Here is a 23,674-nt window from a genome sequence, read left to right as displayed (position 1 = left end):
AACCCAAACTCCGTCAACTGAGTTCATGAACTCATTCTCTGAACACCCTCTCTGTCTTCCTGGGAGACAAAGGAGGAAGAAAAGGGAGGCAGGGAAGGAGGGAAACAAATCACTGAACTCATCCTCCAAGGAAGAAGACTTCCCTTTCCCTTTTCATAGGTTTCTTGTAAGATTGGGAATCAATACTTCCCTGTTCCTTGCAGTAACTGTACCAGACTGTACCACTAAGCTCTTCCTACCACAACGCTCACTGCACACAGAGATGAAGAAGGATTCTTGCAGAGACACAGCAGGGCCTTGGTGGGCATTCTGTCAAACAAGAGTGCTTACAACACAGGAAGCCTACCACTGTCAAGTTGTCTGACAGCTGACATCCACGGGGCTATTTACCAGCACCATTAGGGAAACAGTACTACCAGCAATGAGTCAGAACTGAGCTCCCACAGAGCTACAGAAATCCACCCATGCAAGCAGGTAAAGGGCCAAAAATGTGGCCGTTAGTTTTCAAGCTGTCCTTAATCCATTCCCCAAAATCTACATTGTCTTTGGCTCCTTACAGTACAGATTGCACAAACTGTAATGCTCACTGCTTCTCCTGCAAATATCACCCACATATGCCTGCCTCAGCTCCACGTGAGGTTGGGCAGTACAGACCATGAGATGGCTTCTTTCTGGGCTCAAAGTATTGCCTTTGTGCTTGCACTTTGTCCAGAGTACCATCAATTATCCACCAATCACGAGGGTTAACCACCAGCTCGTACTAGGAGGCCAGCATCCAGTCTCCCTAGATTTTAGGCAAACTTCACAATGAGTTAAACTCATTGGCAAGTTTATCCCCCACATATGTGAACTGAGGGGAACAGAAGCCCAAAACAGACAGTCCCTGACTTAGGTATTGTTTCAAACAAAGCTACATTGTCAAGCAGGAACACATGGCTAACATCTTTCTGGACAGCACTATCAACCTGAACTTTACTAAGCCCATCTGTAGGAAATCACCTGTCAGGTGAAGCTTCTTCAGTGTTGTCATCTAGAACAAAAATAGCAGAGGGAGCAGAGTGGTGAAAACTTGCTGATCTTTGCTATCAAGTTACGTTCCAGGTACCTGTTGCTTAGCACCAGCAGCAGAACAGCACAACTGCACTTCATAGGTAGAGAATTAACTTCCCTGTTTGTAACCATATTTCATTACAAAGCTTTGCAAAACTTTCACATTTTGCCCAGTGCCTAGGCAGCAATGCCAGCAGGAAAGTGAAACGAACTATACTGGATTCCAGCTGTGACACATACATGTTAACCTCCCATAGCGAGGGAACAGTTTTAAGCAAAATCACAGGTGACAGTACAAACATTTTCCTCTGGAAACCTAGGCAATGACTCTTACCTCGACAGTACTCCATGAGGATGAGCACCTCCCACACGTTATCACTTAGGGAGTTGACAGCACAGTCCAAATAACTCACAATGTTCTTGTGCCCAGATAACTCTTTCTGAAAAAGAAAATGGACATTACACTTCATTACTGAGAAAACGAAGAGCCATTTTCAGTTGCACCTGCAGCACTGGAAGAAAGTCCTCTTCCTTGGGAACCAGACATGCTGACCAAATGGAATATACACATTTCATCTGAGGTACCAAACACACACTTGAATAATTCCTTCAGAAATTCATCATGCACCAACCCTAAAGCCAGCATTAGTTTCTGTAAGTACCGGTGGAAAACCAGGAGCACAGCATCAAAAGCAAGAGGTGTCTAGAAACGCCGGAGAGGCACTGGATGTGCGCACACCACAAACTGACACACTCTCCAGTTCCAAGAATGGCCTTCTTACCATGATGGTGATTTCCCTCTTGCAGATGTTGAGGTCTGGCACGTTATTGACACACATCCTCTTCAGCGCGCAGCGTGTCCCGCTGGGCGTGCGCACCAGAAACACCGTGGAGAAGCCACCTGGGGAACACAAGTGCAAAAAGAAGCAGCTGCCTGAGCTTCTTGGTACTCCTCTAGTCACCATCACTGCATCCCAAGGATGAGCAACAAAGACCTGGTCGGTCATTGAGTGACTAGAAACAAACACTTCACGAGTTTAATATTTGTCACCCCAACCCATTTCTTTTAAACCAAGTATTCATGACAAAACTATTCAAGTATTACTATTTTCTTTCAAGATGACATGAAAGCATTAAAAAAGCATTTTCACATTCAAATGAACTCATAAAGCACAGAACAACTATGCATTGAGACATCAACCCTGAAGTACTTAGAGTCATTCAAAAACCTGATTCAAGTCAAGGTACATTAATTCCCTAAACCCACATTCTAATACATAAAAAATAAAATATTTAGCAAAAGTCTTGAGAGACGCTGAAGAAGTGATGTGACTTTTCAGGCTAGCCTCAACAGCCTCCCTGGAGCCCTGCAAGCAACCAGCCCTGGAGAAGTGTTTTTATTTAAACCACACTCAACGTGTACACTAAAATTAAGCATTTTCTTACAACCGCTCCCACTGGCAACATTGTTATCCTACAGTGGCCTGAACTGGGAACCACACAGTCAAGCCCACTCCCCAGAAGGGTTTTTTGAGGTTATTTTTCTCTCTTCACTGGTAGAGAAGAACCAAGGAGGCAGGAAATACACACACAAGTGAAACAATCTACACAGGAAGTACTTCCCAGTGCTCAGGACAGCAAAGTGAAACCCAGCAGGGCTGTTTTAGCTGCCTCCTGTCAGTCCTGCCTGCTGCTCAAGGAGGCCACACTGGCATCACCTCAAGGCTCACATGCACAGCTTTTCCCACACTTAGAGGAAATCCACCTCACAGCACAGCCCATGTCCATCTCTGCTTTCCTGAACCGCTGTCTGACCAAAGCCACGGGAACTCTGTACTAGGGCAGGAGCTCGGGTACACCACCAGGACACAAATAAGTAAATTAAAACAAGTAACTACTCCAGTCATCAGGCAGCCAATTGAAATGCACACATTTCATGGTACCCAGCAGCATCTGCAGGCTGTGCTGATTAAGTATAGTGCACCTCATGTGATGCAAGTCTCATGTGCTTGAGCAAATAAGCACATTATCACTGCCATTCAAAAAACTAAGTTTTATTAAAGAATTTCTCTTGAAGAGTAAGTATTTATTATTTTTCAACTTAATTCTCATTTAGCCAAAAGGTATGCTAGGCTGCCAAAGCAGCATTACCACAAGTTTAATTCAACAGCCTCAGCCCAGTTCACACAGGGCCTTCCTAAAAATTCACAGGACACCCACTCCTAACAGTTCAAGTTCTTAACACTCAACTCCAGATGGCACTGAAATGATCCTAGAGGGCTCCAGCCTGGGGAGCTCTGCCAGAGTGATGTGCAAGACCTTCACTAGCAGAAGAGTTTTTTTACTACCCTCAAAATAAAACTACCTGGTTTTTAAGCACCAATATCTGACCAAAACCAGAAAGCAGTAGTCAGGTAAAGCAAAAGACTCATGATGAGAAGGTAATAATCACTTCTCGACTTTTTAAGCCAATTTATAGCCTTGAAATTCTCTGACTAGCAGGAGAACAAAAGAGAGCTCCAGATTTCAATTCTCCGTCAAGTCTCCCTGACAAGAGTTCCGATGCAGCCTGAGCAGGCAGGCCTGGGCAGAAACCCTCGGTGGGAAGCAGCAGCACCCAAATGCCGAGCCAAGGGCTGCTCTTGCCATCAGGTGGCGGTACCAGCCCGCAGTTGAACCCTAGGGACTGAGAAAGCAGACCTGCTCCTCTTTTGGCAAGAAGCAGAGCCCAGACCTTTGATTCAAACCCCGAACGCTGTGCCATCAGTGAATACCACCGCTATAAAAATCCTTTCCTCCCAAGGACAGCCACACTGCACTTTGCCCTGGAATGCTTAGTAAAAAGCCTTTCTATAGAATCTATACTTAGATAAACCAATAGATACTTAGCACAATTAAACTCCTTAAAAAGCTCACACATCTTTGTTAACTTTCTTTACTTGAACTGTCTTTGCGCCACCTTAACTATGTACACTTTTAGGATCATCTTATCAGCTAACCAGCAATGATTCAGGCTTTTTTCTGGACTAGTTATTTTGTTTGTTTTTAATGAAATTCTACATCAGCCACATGTGCTGGGTTTTTTCCTATGTATATTTAAGGTCAACCTTGAGTAATTTCACAGGCCTCGACATGCCATTTACACTTTATCATGTTACATTCCTGAAACCCGAACCAGGAAACAGTGGAGCTGTCAAAATTCTAAGCACTCTATTTGCTTACTCAGAACAAAATAAGGCTGAAAAATCTTCCAGCAACTTTACCATCTTTCAGACTGCTGAGAGCCATTTTGTGGAGACAGTCTAGAAGAATATTAACAAAGATACTCTGAATACAGTTACACGTATTATGTATATACAGACAACATCTTTTTTTACATCATACAGATTTTTTTTGAAACATACAAAAGCACCAAGTGAATCCAAGTAGTGAATCCCTTGACTATGTATTCAAATCTCAGACAAACAGTACAGAACCTCTGTACTGTAGAGGATCTTACCTCTACAGTAACACACAGCAACCACTAACGACATATGTAAAAGCTGAGGCAGCTACTACACTGTAAATGGTTCCTTACAAATCCCTTAAAACTTGGCTGTTTTGGAGAGGTGACTGAGTTTTTAGTATCCATTTCCATTCAGACAAGTAAATCCACACTAAAAACCCCACCAAAAAACAAAACAAAAACACAAGCAAACAAAAAAAGCCACCAAGAAACACCAAACCAAACAAAAAAATAACCCCAAACATCCCCCCTTCCCCCCCCCAACTCTAACCTCTATAGCTTCTGTGGTACTCCAACACAAAACAAACCAGTGTCCAAAATCAAAGGACATTAAGAACAAACTCCAAAAAGAACTAGTCTTTCTTCACAAAAAATACCCCAAAAAAACCAAACGCAACCTCAAGAAAAACAGCTCTTCATGTCCCATCCCCTTTTGTATGGAGGACAGGAAAAGGCCCTTCTTCAGCCTGCATCAAACAATATAACGGTGTGCTATTTCACCAGGAATTTGGAGCCAGCTCCCTTCTGCCACAGTTGCAGGCAGACCCATGCCAAGAGCTGTTTGCTGCAGCTCAGTTTTGGTCCCATCCTCGTGCCGTGTACAACACACATGGCTCTCTGGCTCTCCAGAGTCCTTCCACGACCCTCACACGCTGCCATGGTGCCACAGAGCCCCCTGTTCCATGCTGCTGCTCCATTTCCCTGGCGGTGCGCTGCCACAACATCCTTAACGCTATGTCCACTGGCATCCTGTTGGGATAGGCTCACCGGTACCAATTCCCAGAACCGCTCTCCACCCCACAAGGATGGCAGTCCTTCCCCTCAGGGGCACTGCATTCAGTCAGTCAGCACAGATCCTTACTGCAGGCACTTTTAGGAGTGGCAGACTAAATGCATACACAAGAAATACCTGAGTTTTGCCTAGAAAATATTCATTTAATTCTTTAAGCTGTGCAGCTTTCCGTCTGTTTTTGACAGCAAAACCTTTAAAAACGCACAGAACTCCAACATTTGAGTTTCTCGTCAGATTCCAAACACCATGTGATTGTTGAGGGAGTAACCTTTAACAGAAACTTAAAATGCCTTTTTCGAGCCTTATGAAAAATTTCTGATGAAACCTTTAGGTTTAGTCACAAGTTCCACCAGAGAAGGAGACCGCAGTTCTGTCTGTCCATTCCTGAAGCACCTGTGCATGAGAAGATGAGGGGATGTCCTATCACTAAACATCTGTTTTCCAGCAGTGCAACACAATCTCCCGCAGCAGCTGGTGCGTACCTCATGCCACACGCCAGCTTCCAGACTGTGGGCTGAGGAGCAGCCGGTGTTCCCCATGGCAGAACACTGCCTGGAATGCCGTGGGAAGCGGCTGAGCAAAGGCAGCGTTAACTAACCCCGATCATATACACAATCCACCTTTCCCTACATTTACACCTGTGCTTTTGTGAGCGTGCACATGGGCATGGATATCCTTCGTGAGGCTCACCCCACCAGCCTCAGTCATGAACACAGGGCTGAGACACAGCTCCACCCCGGAGATGATTTGACAGACATTGCTCCCAAGCTCAAGAGCTCAGCATTTGCCAATCCAAGAACAGAAATAGCTCCCTACTTCTAAAATACTCCATTTCTACACACACATTTCAGAGTTCAGTATTTCTCCACTTTATTTTAAGCATGCAGACAATGCATTCCAAGGGCCATACCACTGCTCCCTTTCCCACTGCCCACACAAATTCCCACCATGTAACAAGCTGACTATCAGGGCTAGTTTAGACAAGTAGCACTTTTTTTCTCAAATCTGCATCCGCTCCTAGGGCAGCAGTGGGAAAACAGCAGCTGTGAATCACATCCCAGCAGGACAACACCGTGCAGCCACAGCAGGCAGGTCTGCCACGCACACCTCTGCTAATGGCACTGCTACCCTGCCACAGGCTTGCACGTCTGGATTCCAGCTCTGCCAGCACCAGCTGTGGGCCAGCCTCACAAAACAGCTCTGACAGAAGCACCAGCAACTGCCTGGGGGATCCAAGACATTGAAGTTACTGAGTGAGATGGGAAAGCTGAATTAAGACGTGCTATAGACCTGTGTGAAAAGTTTCTGCATTTATTAACACCCATGCACCAGACATGCCCAAGGGCCAACTCTGAGATGCTTAAGATTTGGGATATTGAACAGCAAAAGGAAAAAGCTCTGTGTCCTGGAGTACAGCCCACCATGAACCCACCTGCTTCTCCACATCCAGGAGACTTGCTAGCCATGCCTGACTACTGCTCCCATGGCACCTCCTGCCTGACAGCCTTGGCTGCTAGAGAAACAAAAAACACCATTTCCTAAAGCAGATCAATTTCCTAACACACTTGCAATTCCTGCAGTAAACTAAGATAAGGAAAATGAAAGCAGATTGACTGAAAAGCTCACTTAATGCATGCTTTTAAAAAACAAAAAGCAGACAAAACCAAAAAACCCAAGCATTTGCTACACCCTGAAAGAAATGCCTCTTATGCACCCAAGAGAAAGTATTTTATTTCTTAGGGTAAAGCTGATGCCTTCTCATACTCTGGCTGGAAAAAGACCAAAAACCTCCCCGTATTTCCATCTTCAATCAAGCTGCTTCAGAGTTAGTCACAACCACTGTACTACTTTCATGTATTACACCATCACCACCTCCTTCTGTTCACTGGAAAAAAAAAAATCTAAGGCATTTAACTCTGCAACTATATTTAACAGAAGCTTGTATTTAAGTAATACTTCCTTCCTGTCTATAAGGAAAGGACCACAGCAGGCTACCAGCAGATCACCACCAGTTCAATTTATTTACTATGAAAATTATTGTTAACATCTACTTACTCACCCGTGCTTTTCACGGGAAAGCTTTTCAACTTACCCAAGACATTGATAAGACACCTACAATGAGCATCCACTAGCACAGTTTACAAAACAAATCCCAAAACCAGAAGACTTGGAACAGCAGTTTTATCTTTTGCATGTCTTCCCCATCTCGTGTCTTTGTTCACTGAACTCGGCTGCAGCTGCAGTTGGGTCTGACCTGAAAACAGTGAGCTGAAAAACCACAAGGACATGATCTGTGCACACAGGCTTGACAAACACAGAGTCCACCACCCTACAACAGTGAGGTTAAGAGCATGAACCCATTTCATTTTCTAGATGAATTTGAAATGTCATTCGCCACTCTTTTAATAAAGCTTGATTTTAGGTCCAGTATAATGAAAAAATCAAATACAGTTACAAATTGGTTAAATCAGCAGGTAGATAATACACAGCCAGTATGCAAATACCATGGCTCTTTTGGAACTGAACTTAATTGTCACACCATACAGTTACGAAAACAAACACCTTATCTCTACCGAACTCTTACTTTCCAGCTGGCCTTTCATTTTGCATGACTCTTTTGGAACTGAACTGAATTGTCACACCATACAGTTACCAACCAGTTACGAAAACAAACACCTTATCTCTACCGAACTCTTACTTTCCAGCTGGCCTTTCATTTTCCTGCAGTCCCGGCCTGAGCTGTGGTGTCCATGTGGAGGGCCGTGAGCGCAAGGCCAGCAGGGCTCTCCAAGCTCCCCCATGCCTGAGCGTGCACGGAATGCCCCGAGCCGCCGTGGCACGGGAACAAAGCTGCGCACACAGAGCGCGGCTCCGGCCCAGCGCCTGGATCGCGGCGTCCTGGAGCGGTGCCACCTCTGGCTGCCACACAAAGACAAGAGCCACCAGGCCGCGCAGACACAAACCAAGCCGCTTGAAACGCCAGCGGCACTCCAGACTGAGGCAGATGTCACCGCAAGAGTCTCTGGTTTCCTCCTTTTCTAAGGCATCTTACACATACAAATGAGCAAGATGAAGCCCATCTCCTCCCGGCTTACAGTCCCACTCACCCTCACATCGGAGCATAATTCACTGGCCATTCATCCAGGAGCATGACTAGAATTAGACTCACTGCCAGGAATTAGTGCTAAAAGACCCAATATCAACAATTAAGAATGATTTTCATTATCTTACCTCATAGTCTTTAGCTATTGGCAAATGCTGGTGCATGTTTAAACTGCGGCATACCAAGGGTGTATGCTGAGATACAGACTTAGCCAGCATAAGAACAACAGGGGACCAGTAAACTTTAAGAGCACAACATCTAGATCCGACCTGCTCACACCAATGAACAGAATTATAAGCCATTTCAGGCAAAGATACTTCCTTGGCACCTGCATGGGAACAGGCAGCTCTTGAACCTCTACCTGGTACATGGTAAATACATTTGAACACTACAAACGGCATATAAAGCATCCCTCAAGACCTGGCAGAACTTCTGTAATTGGGATTTCAAACTTCACACTGTAACATTTGACAATTTTAAATAAACAATGCACTTACATTTCATAACAGTCTAAGCAGCTTGATAATTTTAAATAAACAAGCTACACTGCAATGGCAGCAGGACTACAAATAGCAGAGTCAAGATTACCAAAATCATTTAGCATTTCTCATCTAACTCCCATGTTTCAAGAAGCCAGTCAACAGTGGTAACTCAGAACAAGGCAGATATTTATTAAATGGGCTGATCTGGAAACTAGTGGGTTTGGGGAAGTCCCAGAAAATAAAGTGTTAGGACCCAACTACCATCTAAACTCAAAGATGGCCTTGAGCAAAAGCCTCCTCTTAAAAATGCAGCCATACAACTTAATGTCAGTTTACCAAAACAGCAAGTCATAAGAAGAGCATAAAATGTTTAATGGAGAAATCAAATATTTGAAGAAAGCACAAAGCTGGGAGGATAATACTGTAAAGTCACACCAAGATGGATGGAACTTTAAAGACTACAAGACTACGCCAAATAAAATGCAGCAAACTACTTCCTTTTGAGTTGCCAAAAACTCAAAAAACAACTTAAACTTGCTTTTCCATCTTCAGATTGCCTAAGATGACTCTGGATAGCTCCTTCTGGGATCAAATACTCCTTCTGTTGCTTACACAAGTTCTCATGATGTAAAAGTCAAGTGATAATTCACCTAAATAGGGTCTCAACTCTATAGATGCAGACTGTGCTACTGAGCTCTACAGAGACACAACAGCAAGTCTCAAAGAAAGCCATTAATTCATTTGTTTTTCTCCAAACAGTTTTCCTGCACATCACACAAACCAGAACTGATCCCATGTCTAATGCTGACACACTAAATTTCATTCACTCTTCCTATTCTAGTCTCATGAACACGCATTGTATTCAGGTCAGGTTCTTATACATACACGTCAGCAGAGTAGAATTAAGTGCCTTACATTCTTTAATGATCTATTTGCTCTGCACCACTCTCATAGCTATATGCAAGTTCATCATCCAGAACAAGAAAAAACTTGTTCAGCAACAATTTCTCCAAATAAAAGCACATTCAGTTTTTCAACCTGCAGGAATTGCAAAAGAACATAAGAAAATGTCATATTAATCACTCACTTCCAAAGCTATTTTTTGTTCCATAAGAAGCAAAACGCTGCAACAATTACTCATTACAACTGCTACTGAAAGACAAGATGCACAGATAAAAATCACAGCCAGAGTAACAAATTTTAAAATATGAGTCAGTTCAACAGAACTGAAACAAACCAGGAATTGGACCATCCCTGTGTTTTGGCACATGACTGGTAGAGACTTGCCTATTGAAGTTTATAGGCACCACAGGAACAAATCCACCCATTCAAATAACATGCAAGTTCGGAAGGAAGCCAAACATACGTATGACTCTGAATAAAATCTCCTCAAGCCCTGTAACATCAGAATTCCTATCTTAGTTTTGCATGTGGCAATTAAGGCACAGCATGTTACAGAAGGGATGAGGAAGAAGCCATCACAGAGCCAGGACGTTCCAAACTCTACCTGCATCTCTTGTACAGACTCACGTGACTCGGGGCAAATCCCTTCATCTTGGTTTCTCCCTCTGTGGAGTAATGGCTCTCCAAGAGCCATATGATGTACTTTGCAGCAATACCAGCTTTGATACCTCTTGAAGAGCAAGATACAGACTGCTCAGAGATGTTCACCCTCACCTGAGACTCTATAATCAGTTCTTCAGTACTTTCACCACTGGCCTCAGAAGCAAAGCAGACCTAATGATCAGCAAGACTAATGGAAGACTCTTCTACCTTTACAGGGAGAACACACCCAAGTCTGCCAATTTTGAGTTCCACTACACAAGAGTGGTTTACCACGTGATGCTCAAGGACAAAGCAGCACGTTTTCTGCTACCAAACCAAAATCAGCACTCCTTACTTCACTATGACAGTCACCTAGGATCAAAGCTGGAGCTTTTTTATTTCCAGTTGGCAACCTTCACTTTTCTACTTTCCTCCACCCTGCCTCTGTTCAGAGGCCCAGTTTCACGGATGAACCCACCCATATCCAAGACATCCCACTGGAACCAGAAAAAAACTAACCAACTTAGACAAGCGTGAGCAAAGAACATGCAAATGTGGAGAGGAAAGGTTCCTACCTCCTCAACCAGGAGACAAACACTGAAGGAGACTGAAATCCATTCCCAAGACAACCAGGGAAGCGGGAGCAGAGGAATTGATGCTCCTTTCTCGGCAGCAGCTAGACAGTGACGCAGAGAAACACAGACTCTCCTTGGAGGAGAGCAGGGGCTTCAGGATTGTCCATCCTCTGGAGGAGCAAAGGCAGGACAAGCCATCTCTGCCGCAGCGCAACAACCGAGCCGAGATGACGTGACCTGCACCGAGCACTGCTGCCCGGCGCCACTGGGACCTGCAAACCACCCTCAGACTGCCAGCCCCAGGCATCACTAACAGGCACATACCCCAAACACATCAGGAAGCAGCTGTTCACCAGCACACTCACAGTTTAAACTAAGGCCATGAACACAAATGAGGAAAAGCTTCCATTTCATAACAGATGCTTGCAAATCTAACAGTTTCCTAGGAAAAGGAGGCATCTGACGCAATCAAGTTACAATGAGGCGAGTGATTGACCCTGCCTGCGCCCTGGGTTAGTCCCCAAGCCGCCACCCAACCCTCACGCTGCCCTCTGGCAGGCACAGAGCATTCATAGTGTCAGTTAACACAGCTCAGCTTACAAACACCGACCAATTCCTTCAACTGCGGCAGCCTGCTTAGCTGGAACATTACAGAGGCAAAAAATAGCTGCAGCAAGTAAAATATAGCACAAGGTTCAGGAATTAAGAGAATGAAGACAAACGAAACACTGTAAACCCAAGCAATGCCAGAGACAAGCGACACAACCTAACTGAGCACCTCCAACACCTCCCCTCTGAACCAGAGGTGACATCTATTCAGCTGCAAGTGAGACACCCATCAAAGAGCATCTGTGCACATTTACAGAGCCCACAAACTTCTACAGCTGGAAAGGCAGCTGAGCTCACTCGCTTAACACGCTTATGCAACACGACATGCTCGTTCTTCCCTGCTGCCAAAGCCAAGTGTGCCAGTGACTGCGCTGCTCCCTAGACACTGAGCCCATCCCTGGTGTTAACTTCTGCTCTCCACGCACAGAACCACTGCAGGAACCCCTCCCCGTGGGTGACATACGGGATACTGACTGACAGCTCTGCTACCACACTGACAGCAGCCCACAGAAACACATACCCTCCTCCCGCAATTACTGGCTCCCAGTTAACCTGTGTCTGAAGAGGAGTTCTACTGCTTTTATCCATTTTTCTTTTACATGATGAGATGCCAGACGCTGAGATTTAATTTTGAAAAAAATTCAGTTTAACCAGTAAAACACACTGTTAAAAAAAAACTTGAAGATCCTGCACAGCCTCTTTAAAAGCTTTGCCATGTCCTTCTCAGACACAGCTAACAACCTCCATTCTCCCATGCTGCCTTATCCTGCGAGGGTGTCCAAGAGCTTTCTCCTGCAGCACATCGGCACACACACCCCTCCCCTTATAAATACTGTAACATTAGCATTCTTTATCAAAATGCATCTGCAAGGAAAAAGGCAAGTAGATGGCACACACATTGGCACATCTGTTTTTCCTCAAAATTTGGCAAAGGAAAGATGCCTTGAGTATTTGTGTGACATTTACATGACACTGCTACAAATCAAGTTCCTTCTCCTGTAACCATCTGACTCTCAGCCACTACTGGCCTGGAAACTTAGCTCGGAATTACTAGATTCCCAAGTACTTCCTCTTCACTTAACTACTGCTGGCCACACAAAAATTAAAGGGATAACATCCTCGAAAAAGACCATAACTGTGTGCAGTTAACAGAGGCGCAACACCACCCGTCCATACGCACACGGTGCAGGAAGGAGTGTCCGCAGGGCATGCAAGGGCTAACAAGTGGATAATCAAAGAGCATTAGACCACGTGTCCTAAGAGCTGAACTTGGCCCTGGCTGTACAATAGATGCCTTTGTCGGCCTACAGATGTTTCCCAACCTGCTAGTTTCTCCACCCGTGTCCCAGAGGCACACAGCAGCTCTGAAGAGCACAGCAAGAGCAACTGTTCTGCTCAAGTGCCACCACAGCGGTCAGCACACCGCATGTGTGACTGCTCAAATTAGTGAACTTCATTCTGTGCACTATGGTACATGAAAACAGACATTCACCTGAGTATTGGTGTAAGACAAGGATCACAGTCAAATGCCCAAACTGCTTTTGGTTTGCCTGCTCATTACACTGAGCACAGCGCCATGCTGTGCCAGCCAAACAAGGCCCTTTTTTCACCACGTGAGCTGCCTTCATGAGGCTCGGGAAGCCCCAAGAAAATCCCCACACACAACAACACAGGCTTCCCATCTTTCACCACCCAGAAATCAAAAGCTGCTCTAGGATCTCAGCACCCACCAGTCTGCAGATACACTTGATGTAAGGCAGCTGTGACTATTTTGGGGCATGCAGAAGCGCTTCACGTGCATTGTATTATGCTTTCAGCCAAAACAAAAGTCAGTTTCAAGTGCTCGCTCTGCTTTTTCTCCCTTATATCTTGAACTGGAACAAACCGTATCTGCTACTCCATTATTAGCAAAGCAAAACTGTTGGAGACAGAATAACAGGCTTGACCTTTACAGTCATGTGCAAACAGATTCAGAAATGTTTCACTCTGGAAAAAAATGGACATGACCAAACCAACTCAAATGCCACAAGTTAGCTTTCCAGACAGCCTTCCAGCTCATAATCCACCCAAACAACTGAACTAGATTACAACTGAAAATAAAACAGCAGCTTCCACAGAGCAGCAAGTGACATGCAATAACCAAATTAACCAAGACCAGTACTGTACACGTCACCTTGGCTCACAGGAGAACACTAGCACACCCCAGCAGAAGTAACCCCGCACCAGGTACATTCGTAACACCTGCCAGAGAAATAAGCTCTCCCAGAGTTAACAACTGGGGCCACACCTCGTGGAAACACTTGGAAGTACTACAGTTCATAGATCCATTACAATGGCATCTCTCTCTATTTACCTCGCCAGAAAAAAGAACAACAAACAAGCCCCACCCTGAGAGGAGATGAAGCAGTGTTAGCTATACAGAAGCCTGCTTCCAAATTTACAGAAGCTGCTGGAGCTGCAAATCCTCACAATCCCTTGCTCTGAGGATCAAAAATGATGGTATAAAAGGTTAATTGAGGTGGGGGGTAAACAAAGGCCAAGAGAATCATATGCACAACACAAAGTTTGTTTATTTGGATTACAAACTGACCTGCTATTGCTGAGACCTAAGGAAGAAAAAGCAAAAACCACAACAGAACATTCAAGACTAGCCCAATTTCAAAAGCAGTTTGAAAGAACCTAAATAGCATGACTACCTACAAATGCACGAGAGCTCACAAAACAGAACCTGGATTTCTCTCAATTAAGGCTACATTTTTCTTAGGCCTCAACTACAACAGCATGAATGCAAGAGGCAAACCAAATCAGAAGAGTTATCAAGTACTTGCAAAGACCACACACAATTAAAGTAAGACAGTAGAACTCACAAGCAGCTCATTCTTTCACTGGTGTAAGAGACCAGAGGAATGGTTCACTGGCTCAAAATAACCAGGTGGAAACTGTGCTAACAGGGTGAGCTCGGCATAGGTGAGGCAGCCACTGCTCCTCCCCTGCCCCACACTGTAATGGCACTGACTCCCTCCCTGGCCCAAAATGGCAGCGACTGACCCACAGCCTCACCCAAAATGGCAGCGACTGACCCACAGGCTCACCCAAAATGGCAGCGACTGGCCCACGGCCTCACCCAAAATGGCAGCGACTGGCCCACGGCCTCACCCAAAATGGCAGCGACTGAGCCACGGCCTCACCCAAAATGGCAGCGACTGAGCCACGGCCTCACCCAAAATGGGACTGACTGGCCCACGGCCTCACCCAAAATGGCAGCGACTGACCCAAGGCCTCACCCAAAATGGCAGTGACTGGCCCACGGCCTCACCCAAAATGGCAGCGACTGACCCAAGGCCTCACCCAAAATGGCAGCGACTGGCCCACGGCCTCACCCAAAATGGCAGCGACTGAGCCACGGCCTCACCCAAAATGGCAGCGACTGAGCCACGGCCTCACCCAAAATGGCAGCGACTGACCCACGGCCTCACCCAAAATGGCAGCGACTGAGCCACGGCCTCACCCAAAATGGCAGCGACTGGCCCACGGCCTCACCCAAAATGGCAGCGACTGAGCCACGGCCTCACCCAAAATGGCACTGACTGGCCCACGGCCTCACCCAAAATGGCAGCGACTGGCCCACGGCCTCACCAAAAATGGCACTGACTGGCCCACAGCCTGCAGTAACCCAGACCTGTTGAAAGGTTTTCTCCGGGAGAAAGGCAAGCTGACCCCCAGAGTGGGGAGATGGGGAGAGAGCCCCTGACCCTCTGTGGGTTCATGACCAGCTGGCCACTGAACCTGCCGGGAATTTGGTTGTTTCCTGCACACCACCCAGAAGGAATCAAGCTACCTTCGCTACTGAGAGGCCCCTTTTCACCGAAAACTGCTTTAACCACCATATTTACTAAACAAAGCAAACATTCTGTTATACAAACGTGAACTACTGAACCTGTAAGTACTTAATGAAGCACCTAACAAATTAACTTTACACCACTCGAGTGGCCTTGTCCCTGCCTCTCTATGGTCACTTAGAAAAGCAATGGCCTCCTAAGCCACAGCAGAGGCTCAGCACCACACAGCCCTGGACTCACCACTTTATCAGCCTGGATGATAAAAATAAACCACTGGTACTGGTTTTATTTTTATAGTGGTACCCACTATGTTTTATATATTATATTATATTTTTATTTTTATAGTGGTACCCACTACCACACAGCTTCTTTCCACACACACAGGGGCAAAGCAAAGTCACATGTCCTGTTCACTCTCTGCTGTGCAGCCCCTCTGGGCACCTCTGAGAGCAAGGGGCACACAGAACTACCCACGTCTCCTTCAAGGGGCCTGGCATCTCACCTCCACGCTCCCCAGCAATCCACTGGCTGGCTAGGACGTGAACTGCTGTGGGGAGAACACGACACAGCACTGCTTTATTTTGGCAAGATACAACAGCACATGCCCCACGACTCCATTAACCAATTCTCAATGAAAACAAAAAGTAAATGACGATCATCTTTCTCCATCCCATGGAAATCAGCTTCCAAACCAATCCAGTCAGGTTTGAGAAGGAAGCTGGAGAGTCCTCTGGCCTTATTTTTAACAGCTGTAATTGCCTCTTTCTTGCTTCATCTGCACTTGTTAAACACATACCCATATACTCAATTACAACATTTCCCATAACCTCACTGGTCTGATCCTGGTACAAAGACAACGCAGAACCTGGCAAAGCCTTTATTTATTCAGTTTCATCATCTCAAACCCAGCCAAACAATCAAGACAGTAAGGCAAATGAGCATCCTCCAATGCCTACCTTTATAGCAGGCAGAAAAATCACTTTTACTGCAGTAATTAAGCAAAAAGACTTTGTGAAGTCCAAGTCAAGGCAAACAACGAAGTAAGCAGTATCACTATATCAAGCCACAACTTTCCATCTCCTCCCCATGTAAGACAAAAACATTTTGAGAACTTGCTAGTTTTAACTTTCCTTTTCACTCTTCACAACAAACTGTTCTGCACTGACATTTGAGACACATTTTAGAGCATGTTTCATACCTGGCCACTTCCAGTTTGCTGCAATTTCTCAACTGTAAAGTTTTTTTCAATACTGGAGTTTCCGTAACTGCAGTTCCCCATGCACCACCTGTAACTTTCAACAGAGAACTCCCCATATTTGTATTAGATTTCACTTTCCAAACTTGAGCTGCATTGCAAATACTCTGCTTCAACAAAAAGACAGAAAGACAAGGCCTTCACTCTGTATCAGTCATTCCACATATTTCTACCTAGCCCTCAAAATAGACAGGAATTAATTTTCTACATCAAACCTTAAACCAAATTAACTGCTTTTTCCCCCATCTCTGAGAAATAAAAAGTCAAAACACATACCTCCATCCAACAGCGTACTGACCACTAGGTTATGGAGGCCAAGAAGTGATCACAGAATAGGGGTGTTTAGAACAAAAGAAAACATCCAACAGCCCAACAACTACAGCTCTTCAACTTCACATCTTCTTTAGTAAAAACATGCATTTCCTTTAGACAGCATTATACTTTATTCAGAACAACTGGACTATAATGCTCCACACTTCTTCCTTTAGAACACTGCAATAAATCCATTTTGTCCAAGACTAGAGAAAAGCATCTGGAGGGCAACACCTGCATCAACATGGGAAATCTACCCAAAGATAGATTCCAGCGCTGCAGCCCAGGCAGGTCATTACAACCCCAGCTTTTCAGTCCTCCAGTTCCCCAGAGCCTCAATCCTCCACAGCACCAGGAGCTGCCTTCCTAGGGCTACTCACAGCAAAAGCTGGAAAGAGGGTGGGGGTTAAACAGCTTGCAGAAAACAAACGTAGACTCTATATCAGTCACTTATTCCACATATTTCTACCTAGCCCTCGAAATAGACAGGAATTAATTTTCTACATCAAACCTTAAACCAAATTAACTGCTTTTTCCCGCATCTCTGAGAAATAAAAAGTCAAAACACATACCTCCATCCAACAGCATACTGACCACTAGGTTATGGAGGCCAAGAAGTGATCACAGAATAGGGGTGTTTAGAACAAAAGAAAACATCCAACAGCCCAACAACTACAGCTCTTCAACATCACATCTTCTTTAGTAAAAACATGCATTTCCTTTAGACAGCATTATACTTTATTCAGAACAACTGGACTATAATGCTCCACACTTCTTCCTTTAGAACACTGCAATAAATCCATTTTGTCCAAGACTAGAGAAAAGCATCTGGAGGGCAACACCTGCATCAACATGGGAAATCTACCCAAAGATAGATTCCAGCGCTGCAGCCCAGGCAGGTCATTACAACCCCAGCTTTTCAGTCCTCCAGTTCCCCAGAGCCTCAATCCTCCACAGCACCAGGAGCTGCCTTCCTAGGGCTACTCACAGCAAAAGCTGGAAAGAGGGTGGGGGTTAAACAGCTCGCAGAAAACAAACATATCATGCTATTAATTCTAACAGCTAATAAAAAGACAATATACCACACCTCTGCTAACAAAACACTGTGCATCTCCTCTCAAACAGATTTGTTAAGATCTTCAGATTCATTAACTGGATCTATCATTAATGCCTCATAACACAAGCTCTAACTTGGACGGCTGTTAGCATCTTAAATGCTATTTCATCAGCACTGAGTAATAGGAACTACCTGACAAGTTTACAAGCCTTGGTTAAACTCAGTTATAGAAACTAAAAAAAAAAAAACACCAAAGCCTGGTGCAAAGAGGACAGGAAAAAAAAAGTTTTCTCCTCTGCCCTCCCAAGAGAAAGATTATTAGCCAGGGTATTTGTAAAGTGTTCAGCATTAGTTACAGGTAGCAATATGACTAACGTAACAGCAGTAAGACACAGTTCGTAGAATTAATTGCTGCTGAGGCAAGGGGTTGATTGTCAGCGAGTCATTCCCGGATAAAAAGCCATCTCCCGAGCCACAAAGCCTGGTGTCAGCTAGGAGCACCAAGCGCCACCCGGACACTCGGTGACAGAGCCGTGCCCCCGGCACACACCTGCAGCACACACACACCCCCTGCGAGAGCCCAGCTGCTCCCGGACAGCCAGAGGAGCTGGGAGAGCCCGGCCCCTCCTCCCAACCCGGCACTTGTGCCACCTGTTCTTTCCTTGTCCCCCAGCCCCTCGGGTCCTCCCTACCGGCCCGCTCCAGGGGTAGCTTGGAGACTTTGCTCAGCATGCAGCAAATCCGCACTGCCCCAACCCTCATCAGTCCTCACCCTAAGCATCCACACTCAAGAGACCGAATAAAACCTGAAGGAACAAAAAAGCAGTACAAAACATCTTTCAGACTCAAAAGTAGGAAGTTAATTCAGACAACAGTCACATGTTAAATTTGGACTTCCCCTGCCCCCAAGGGCTGTCAATTTGTTTCTGCCAGCTACAGAAAAGAAAAAAACCCATAATATGTAGTGACTCTAAAGACAGAACATTATGAGGAAACTTTTAATGATGTGCTACAGTAAACAAAGCACTATAAAATTTCCCTCCTCTCCACTACATACGTTTTCTGTGATATCGCCTCAATTTGTTCAAGGGCCCACTGTCTTTATTTTTTTTAAAGAAAGCCTCTGTCTTGCCATCAGCCCAGCCAAGACTTAATTTTCTGTCAGTCCTCCTTCCAATGACTTGGATGCAGTTCCCAGCAAGGGCCACCCAGACCTTAGGCAACCAGGTATGCAGCTGGCTAATTCCTGACACCATCTTTGCATCCCAAATACAAAATACTGCATTCTAAACATCGCGTACCAAATCCACCTTTCCATAAAAATCATTCCTAGACAGCAATGAAAAGCTAAGTGCCACTCCTGTGGTCCCATTCTGATCAGTAATATTATCTGCATGCACTTGTTAAAACCGCATCTTAAATCTCCACCAAGAAACGCGCATGACAAGTCAAAGTTAACTAGTATAGTTACACATAAATATACTTACACAGCCTAAGCAACACACAGACGAATTCGACAGAGATGTTTTATTTCACGCACAACACCCCAAGCAGTGAGCTGTAAACATTCAGTAGGCATGAAATGTACAGAACCAGCCCTAAGCTCGGTGACCTGGGAAGGGAATTACGCTTTACACATCGCACCAATTACCAGCTCTGGGAGACGAACCCTGCACTGTTTCCCACACACAGTGCAAAACTCAAAAATGGCTCTCCTGCTGGTGTCCCACACCAGCGCCGAGCGAAGCAGTGCAGCTAACAAAGTCCAGCCAAGCCTGCATCACCAAAGTTAACTAGTATAGTTACACATAAATATACTTGCACAGCCTAAGCAACACACAGACGAATTCGACAGAGATGTTTTATTTCACGCACAACACCCCAAGCAGTGAGCTGTAAACATTCAGTAGGCATGAAATGTACAGAACCAGCCCTAAGCTCGGTGACCTGGGAAGGGAATTACGCTTTACACATCGCACCAATTACCAGCTCTGGGAGACGAACCCTGCACTGTTTCCCACACACAGTGCAAAACTCAAAAATGGCTCTCCTGCTGGTGTCCCACACCAGCGCCGAGCGAAGCAGTGCAGCTAACAAAGTCCAGCCAAGCCCACGGCTACCAAAATCCACACAACTCTTCCCTCGGTGCCAGTGGAAGTCCGACGCCACGAGAAGCACAAGCCGCGCTCCCTGCAGCGAGGGGAGAGGCTCCACAGCACAACCCGCCAGCGCCGCACCTCCGCTCGTGACCGTGACACCGATCCGCCGCCTTACACCCAGGAACACCAGGAATTCCATTTGGTCGCGTTCCTTTGGGGGCTTTTCTTTCACAGCAGGGGGCAGAGGCAAAACAGGCAGGCCGGTGACACCTCACCCCGCCTCACTCACCCAAGGCGCCGAACCGGGCAACTCCGAGCGCCCCAAGGAGCCCCCGGCCCAGGGAGCGGCCGAAGCGGCACAGCCCCATCCCCGCCAGCGGCTCCCCGCGGGCCAGCGACTCGGCGGGGCCGGGAGGGCCCGGCTCCGGCCCGTCCTTACCTTCGGCAAGCGGCTCCTCGGGGGTCACCTGGTACCGCCCCACCGCCAGCGCCCTGCCCAGGGCCACGCCGCTCGCGGAGCCGCCGCCCGCCGTCCCGCCGCCGCCGCCGCCGCCGCTCCCCTCGGACTTGGGCATGCGAGAAAACTTCTTCATGGCGAGCGGAGCCCCAGGAAGCACCGGGGAGGAACCGGAGACAGAGCGGCGGCCAGGGGGTGCCCCGCTTCACATGCCGGCCGCGGCACTGGCTTCTCCTCGCCCGCCGCCGGCTCCTGAGGGGGAAGAGGAGGAGGAAGGAGGAGGAGCGGGGGGAAGGGGGAAGGAGCAGCCACAGCTCCGGGCGGCCGGGGCGGCTGAGGGGACGCCGCGCGCTGTGCCGGGAGCGGCCGCCCCGCCGGCGCGCGGCCTGACGGCGCAGGCGCGGCCCCGCCCCTCACGAAAGTACCCGCCCGGCCGGAAGTGCGGCCGGCCCTGCACGTGCCGCGGGAGCGAGGCGCGAGCCCGCGCCGCCCCGGCCGGACCCCCGCGCGCCGCCCGAGGGAAAATGGCGGGCGGCCCTGAGGGGAGCGCGGCCTCGAGGGGAACCTGCCGCTAAATCCGCCCTCGGGCTGGCCTCTCGCCGCCCGTCGTGCTCCACCGACCCAGCCCGGAGCGGGACGTGCCCTCGGGAAGGAGTCTGCGGGGAGGAAAGCGGTGTGGAGACGCGGTGAGCGCGGTGGTGAAAATGGCGGTGCAGGCCCAGGGGTGTGGGGCCTCGTGGGTCTGTGGGGTGCTTCGAAGGGAAACCTCAGGGGGGTGGTGGAATCTCCTTCTCTGGCTGCTTCCTGTGCGAGTTTGACTGGATGATCTCCAGAGGTCCCTCACAAACCTAATCTAAAAATCTGTTTATCTGGGAAATAGGTGTGAAAAGTGTAGATGATGGGTATGAATTCCAGTGGTGTGTCTCCACATATACTCTGTGCACAGGTTTGAGGGTGACTGAAAGGGTGAAATGAAGTGTCTGAGCAGGTAACCATCAGCAATGACATTTAAAATGTACATTTTCCTCTCTGTTGAAATGTTCTGACCAGGTACAGTTTCCCTAATAGACATGGACAAGACAAACCAGGGAATTTTCCACCACTGATTCACAGTGCCCAGGATGATTTCACATGGGAGTCCCCCACGTGCAAATAAAAATGTGGTACTTGTGTGGGGTTTTTTTCTCCTTTCCGAATGAAAACCAAAAAGTTAGACCCACACTGGTGAAGGACACTATCAGTCTCTCGTAGGAATGAATGAAGCTGGGTTTTTTGGCATTGACTGTGGTAGTTTTCCACTGAGCAGGTAAGTTTTGATGGATATCACTTACAGTCACTGGTTCAGTAAAAACTTCTGAGAGGTCCGAAGTGCAGATCTTCAGGGATGATGTTTCAGTAACCAAATTATTTTCAACTTAACCATGTTGCCACACTCTTAGGCAAGAAAATGACGGTGTGCCTGTACTGGAGGGACAGCCTGTCACATGTGGAAAGCACTGATAAGCTGCTGGCATGGGCAGTCCCCTTTCTGAGGTCGCTGCTGCCCTCTCCGTAACAGCAGGTCAGTTTTTCAACAGCTTACAGAGATTAATTCGCAGTTTTCCTTGGGAGAGAAAGGAATTTCCAGTGCAGATAAAAGGAGCAGAGTTCTGTGAGTGGGATGGCCTAAGCAGGAGTGTTGTAAAAAATACTGTATTTCCTAGCAGCCGGTGTGACTTTGAAAGTGTGACTGACTGTGACATTTCTAGAAGCTATATTAACGTCCAGAAAGGAGGAGTTGTGAGTTGTCTTTCACTGAGGGTATGGAACCCAAAGTAAACTTTGCTCCCCCTTTAGTGAGGTGAAGCCTCTCCTTTGGTTCAGTCACAGCAGGGATGCTTTGTTCTCCTGCGTCTGCCACGTGTGCAGCAAACCCCACCTGTTTAATGCAACACCTGTTTGGCAGTGTGGCAAACAAAAGGTGTTTGCACTACTTAAAAAATAAACAAAACAAGTTTTAATACCTTGAAAGTGCTCACAAGCAAGTATTTTCTGGCTGGTGTAAAACAGTAGATGGTCTGAAGAAAAAGCTGGTGATAAAGAACAAGAATCAGAAATGCAATCACTGAATTAAGGAGAGATCATTGCGGGGGATGATGGCCTATGTAATGGATTTTTTCTTACACTGTCAACTTGATGAATTGTGAAATCATAGGAGGTACTCAGATTTCATTAAAAGAAAAAAAAACCAAGCCAGTATGACAGTGGAGCCAATACTGACCTTTCACTGCATGGAAACAAAGTCCCAGTCACCTGCTGTGTATGTCTCCACCACAATATTGGAACATTTTGCGTGGGGTCTAAAACGTAGACACATTCCTGCCTTCAGAGAGCTGTGTGGTGGCAGACCTGTATGGCACGTAAATGACCCTCTGCCTGGCCCTGCTGGGCACATAGCACACACCCTGGAGGCTCTGTCCCAGCCGGTGTCACAGGAGCAGCTCTGGAGGGTGTTCAGTACAGCAGTAACTCTGCGTGTGCAGACTGCTGGAGGCCCTGCTTGTGTCAGAGAGCGTGTCCATCGCTTCATTTCCCAGCCCTGGAAATCTCAGGACAGGACAGCTGTCCTGTCCTGGGAGCAGAGCCGGGCAGCTTGGAGGAGAGTGAGGAGCTGTGCCACCCGTGCAGTCAGTGCAGTGTTTAGCTGGAGCACTGTAAAACCTTTAAGGATTTGTGGGGGAAAGCTGCAGCTCAGGACAGCGCTTGAACGTGAAACACCAGATATTTCACGTGCGCTTGGGGTGTGAAACGTGGTGGTTTAATCCTCTTTAAACTGAATGGCTCGGATGCCAGCACCTTGATTACTGTTTATCGAGCGTTTCTTTCCTCACATCTCTCCCTACTCATAACTCTTTCCTCTATACAATACATAAATTTGTTTTAAATCAGTCCCGTGAGGATAGAACAACTTGCTGCAAAAATATTGAAAATGCATTACAGAAAGTATTTATTAA

General features: G+C 46.7%; 1 protein-coding gene across 2 annotated transcripts in view; it reads right to left on the bottom strand.

The window, feature by feature from the left end:
* Positions 1-21,083, bottom strand: part of BMP2K (BMP2 inducible kinase) — a 49,955-nt gene extending 28,872 nt beyond the window's left edge. For both annotated transcript variants that reach the window (XR_005954507.1, XM_041459646.1), the window contains exons 1-3: positions 20,664-21,083; positions 1,833-1,951; positions 1,385-1,490 (exon numbers count right to left, since the gene is read on the bottom strand). Coding sequence is in view for 1 of the 2 variants with exons in the window: in XM_041459646.1 (XP_041315580.1) it covers positions 1,385-1,490; positions 1,833-1,951; positions 20,664-20,817 (379 nt within the window). In the remaining variant the exon portion in view is untranslated. The remainder of the gene's footprint in view (positions 1-1,384; positions 1,491-1,832; positions 1,952-20,663) is intronic.
* Positions 21,084-23,674: the final 2,591 nt, after the last annotated feature.

Source organism: Pyrgilauda ruficollis, unplaced genomic scaffold (assembly GCF_017590135.1).
Source record: "Pyrgilauda ruficollis isolate IOZ18807 unplaced genomic scaffold, ASM1759013v1 scaffold139, whole genome shotgun sequence".
Classification (NCBI taxonomy): Eukaryota; Metazoa; Chordata; class Aves; order Passeriformes; family Passeridae; genus Pyrgilauda; species Pyrgilauda ruficollis.
This window is presented reverse-complemented; position numbering and strand designations above follow the sequence as displayed.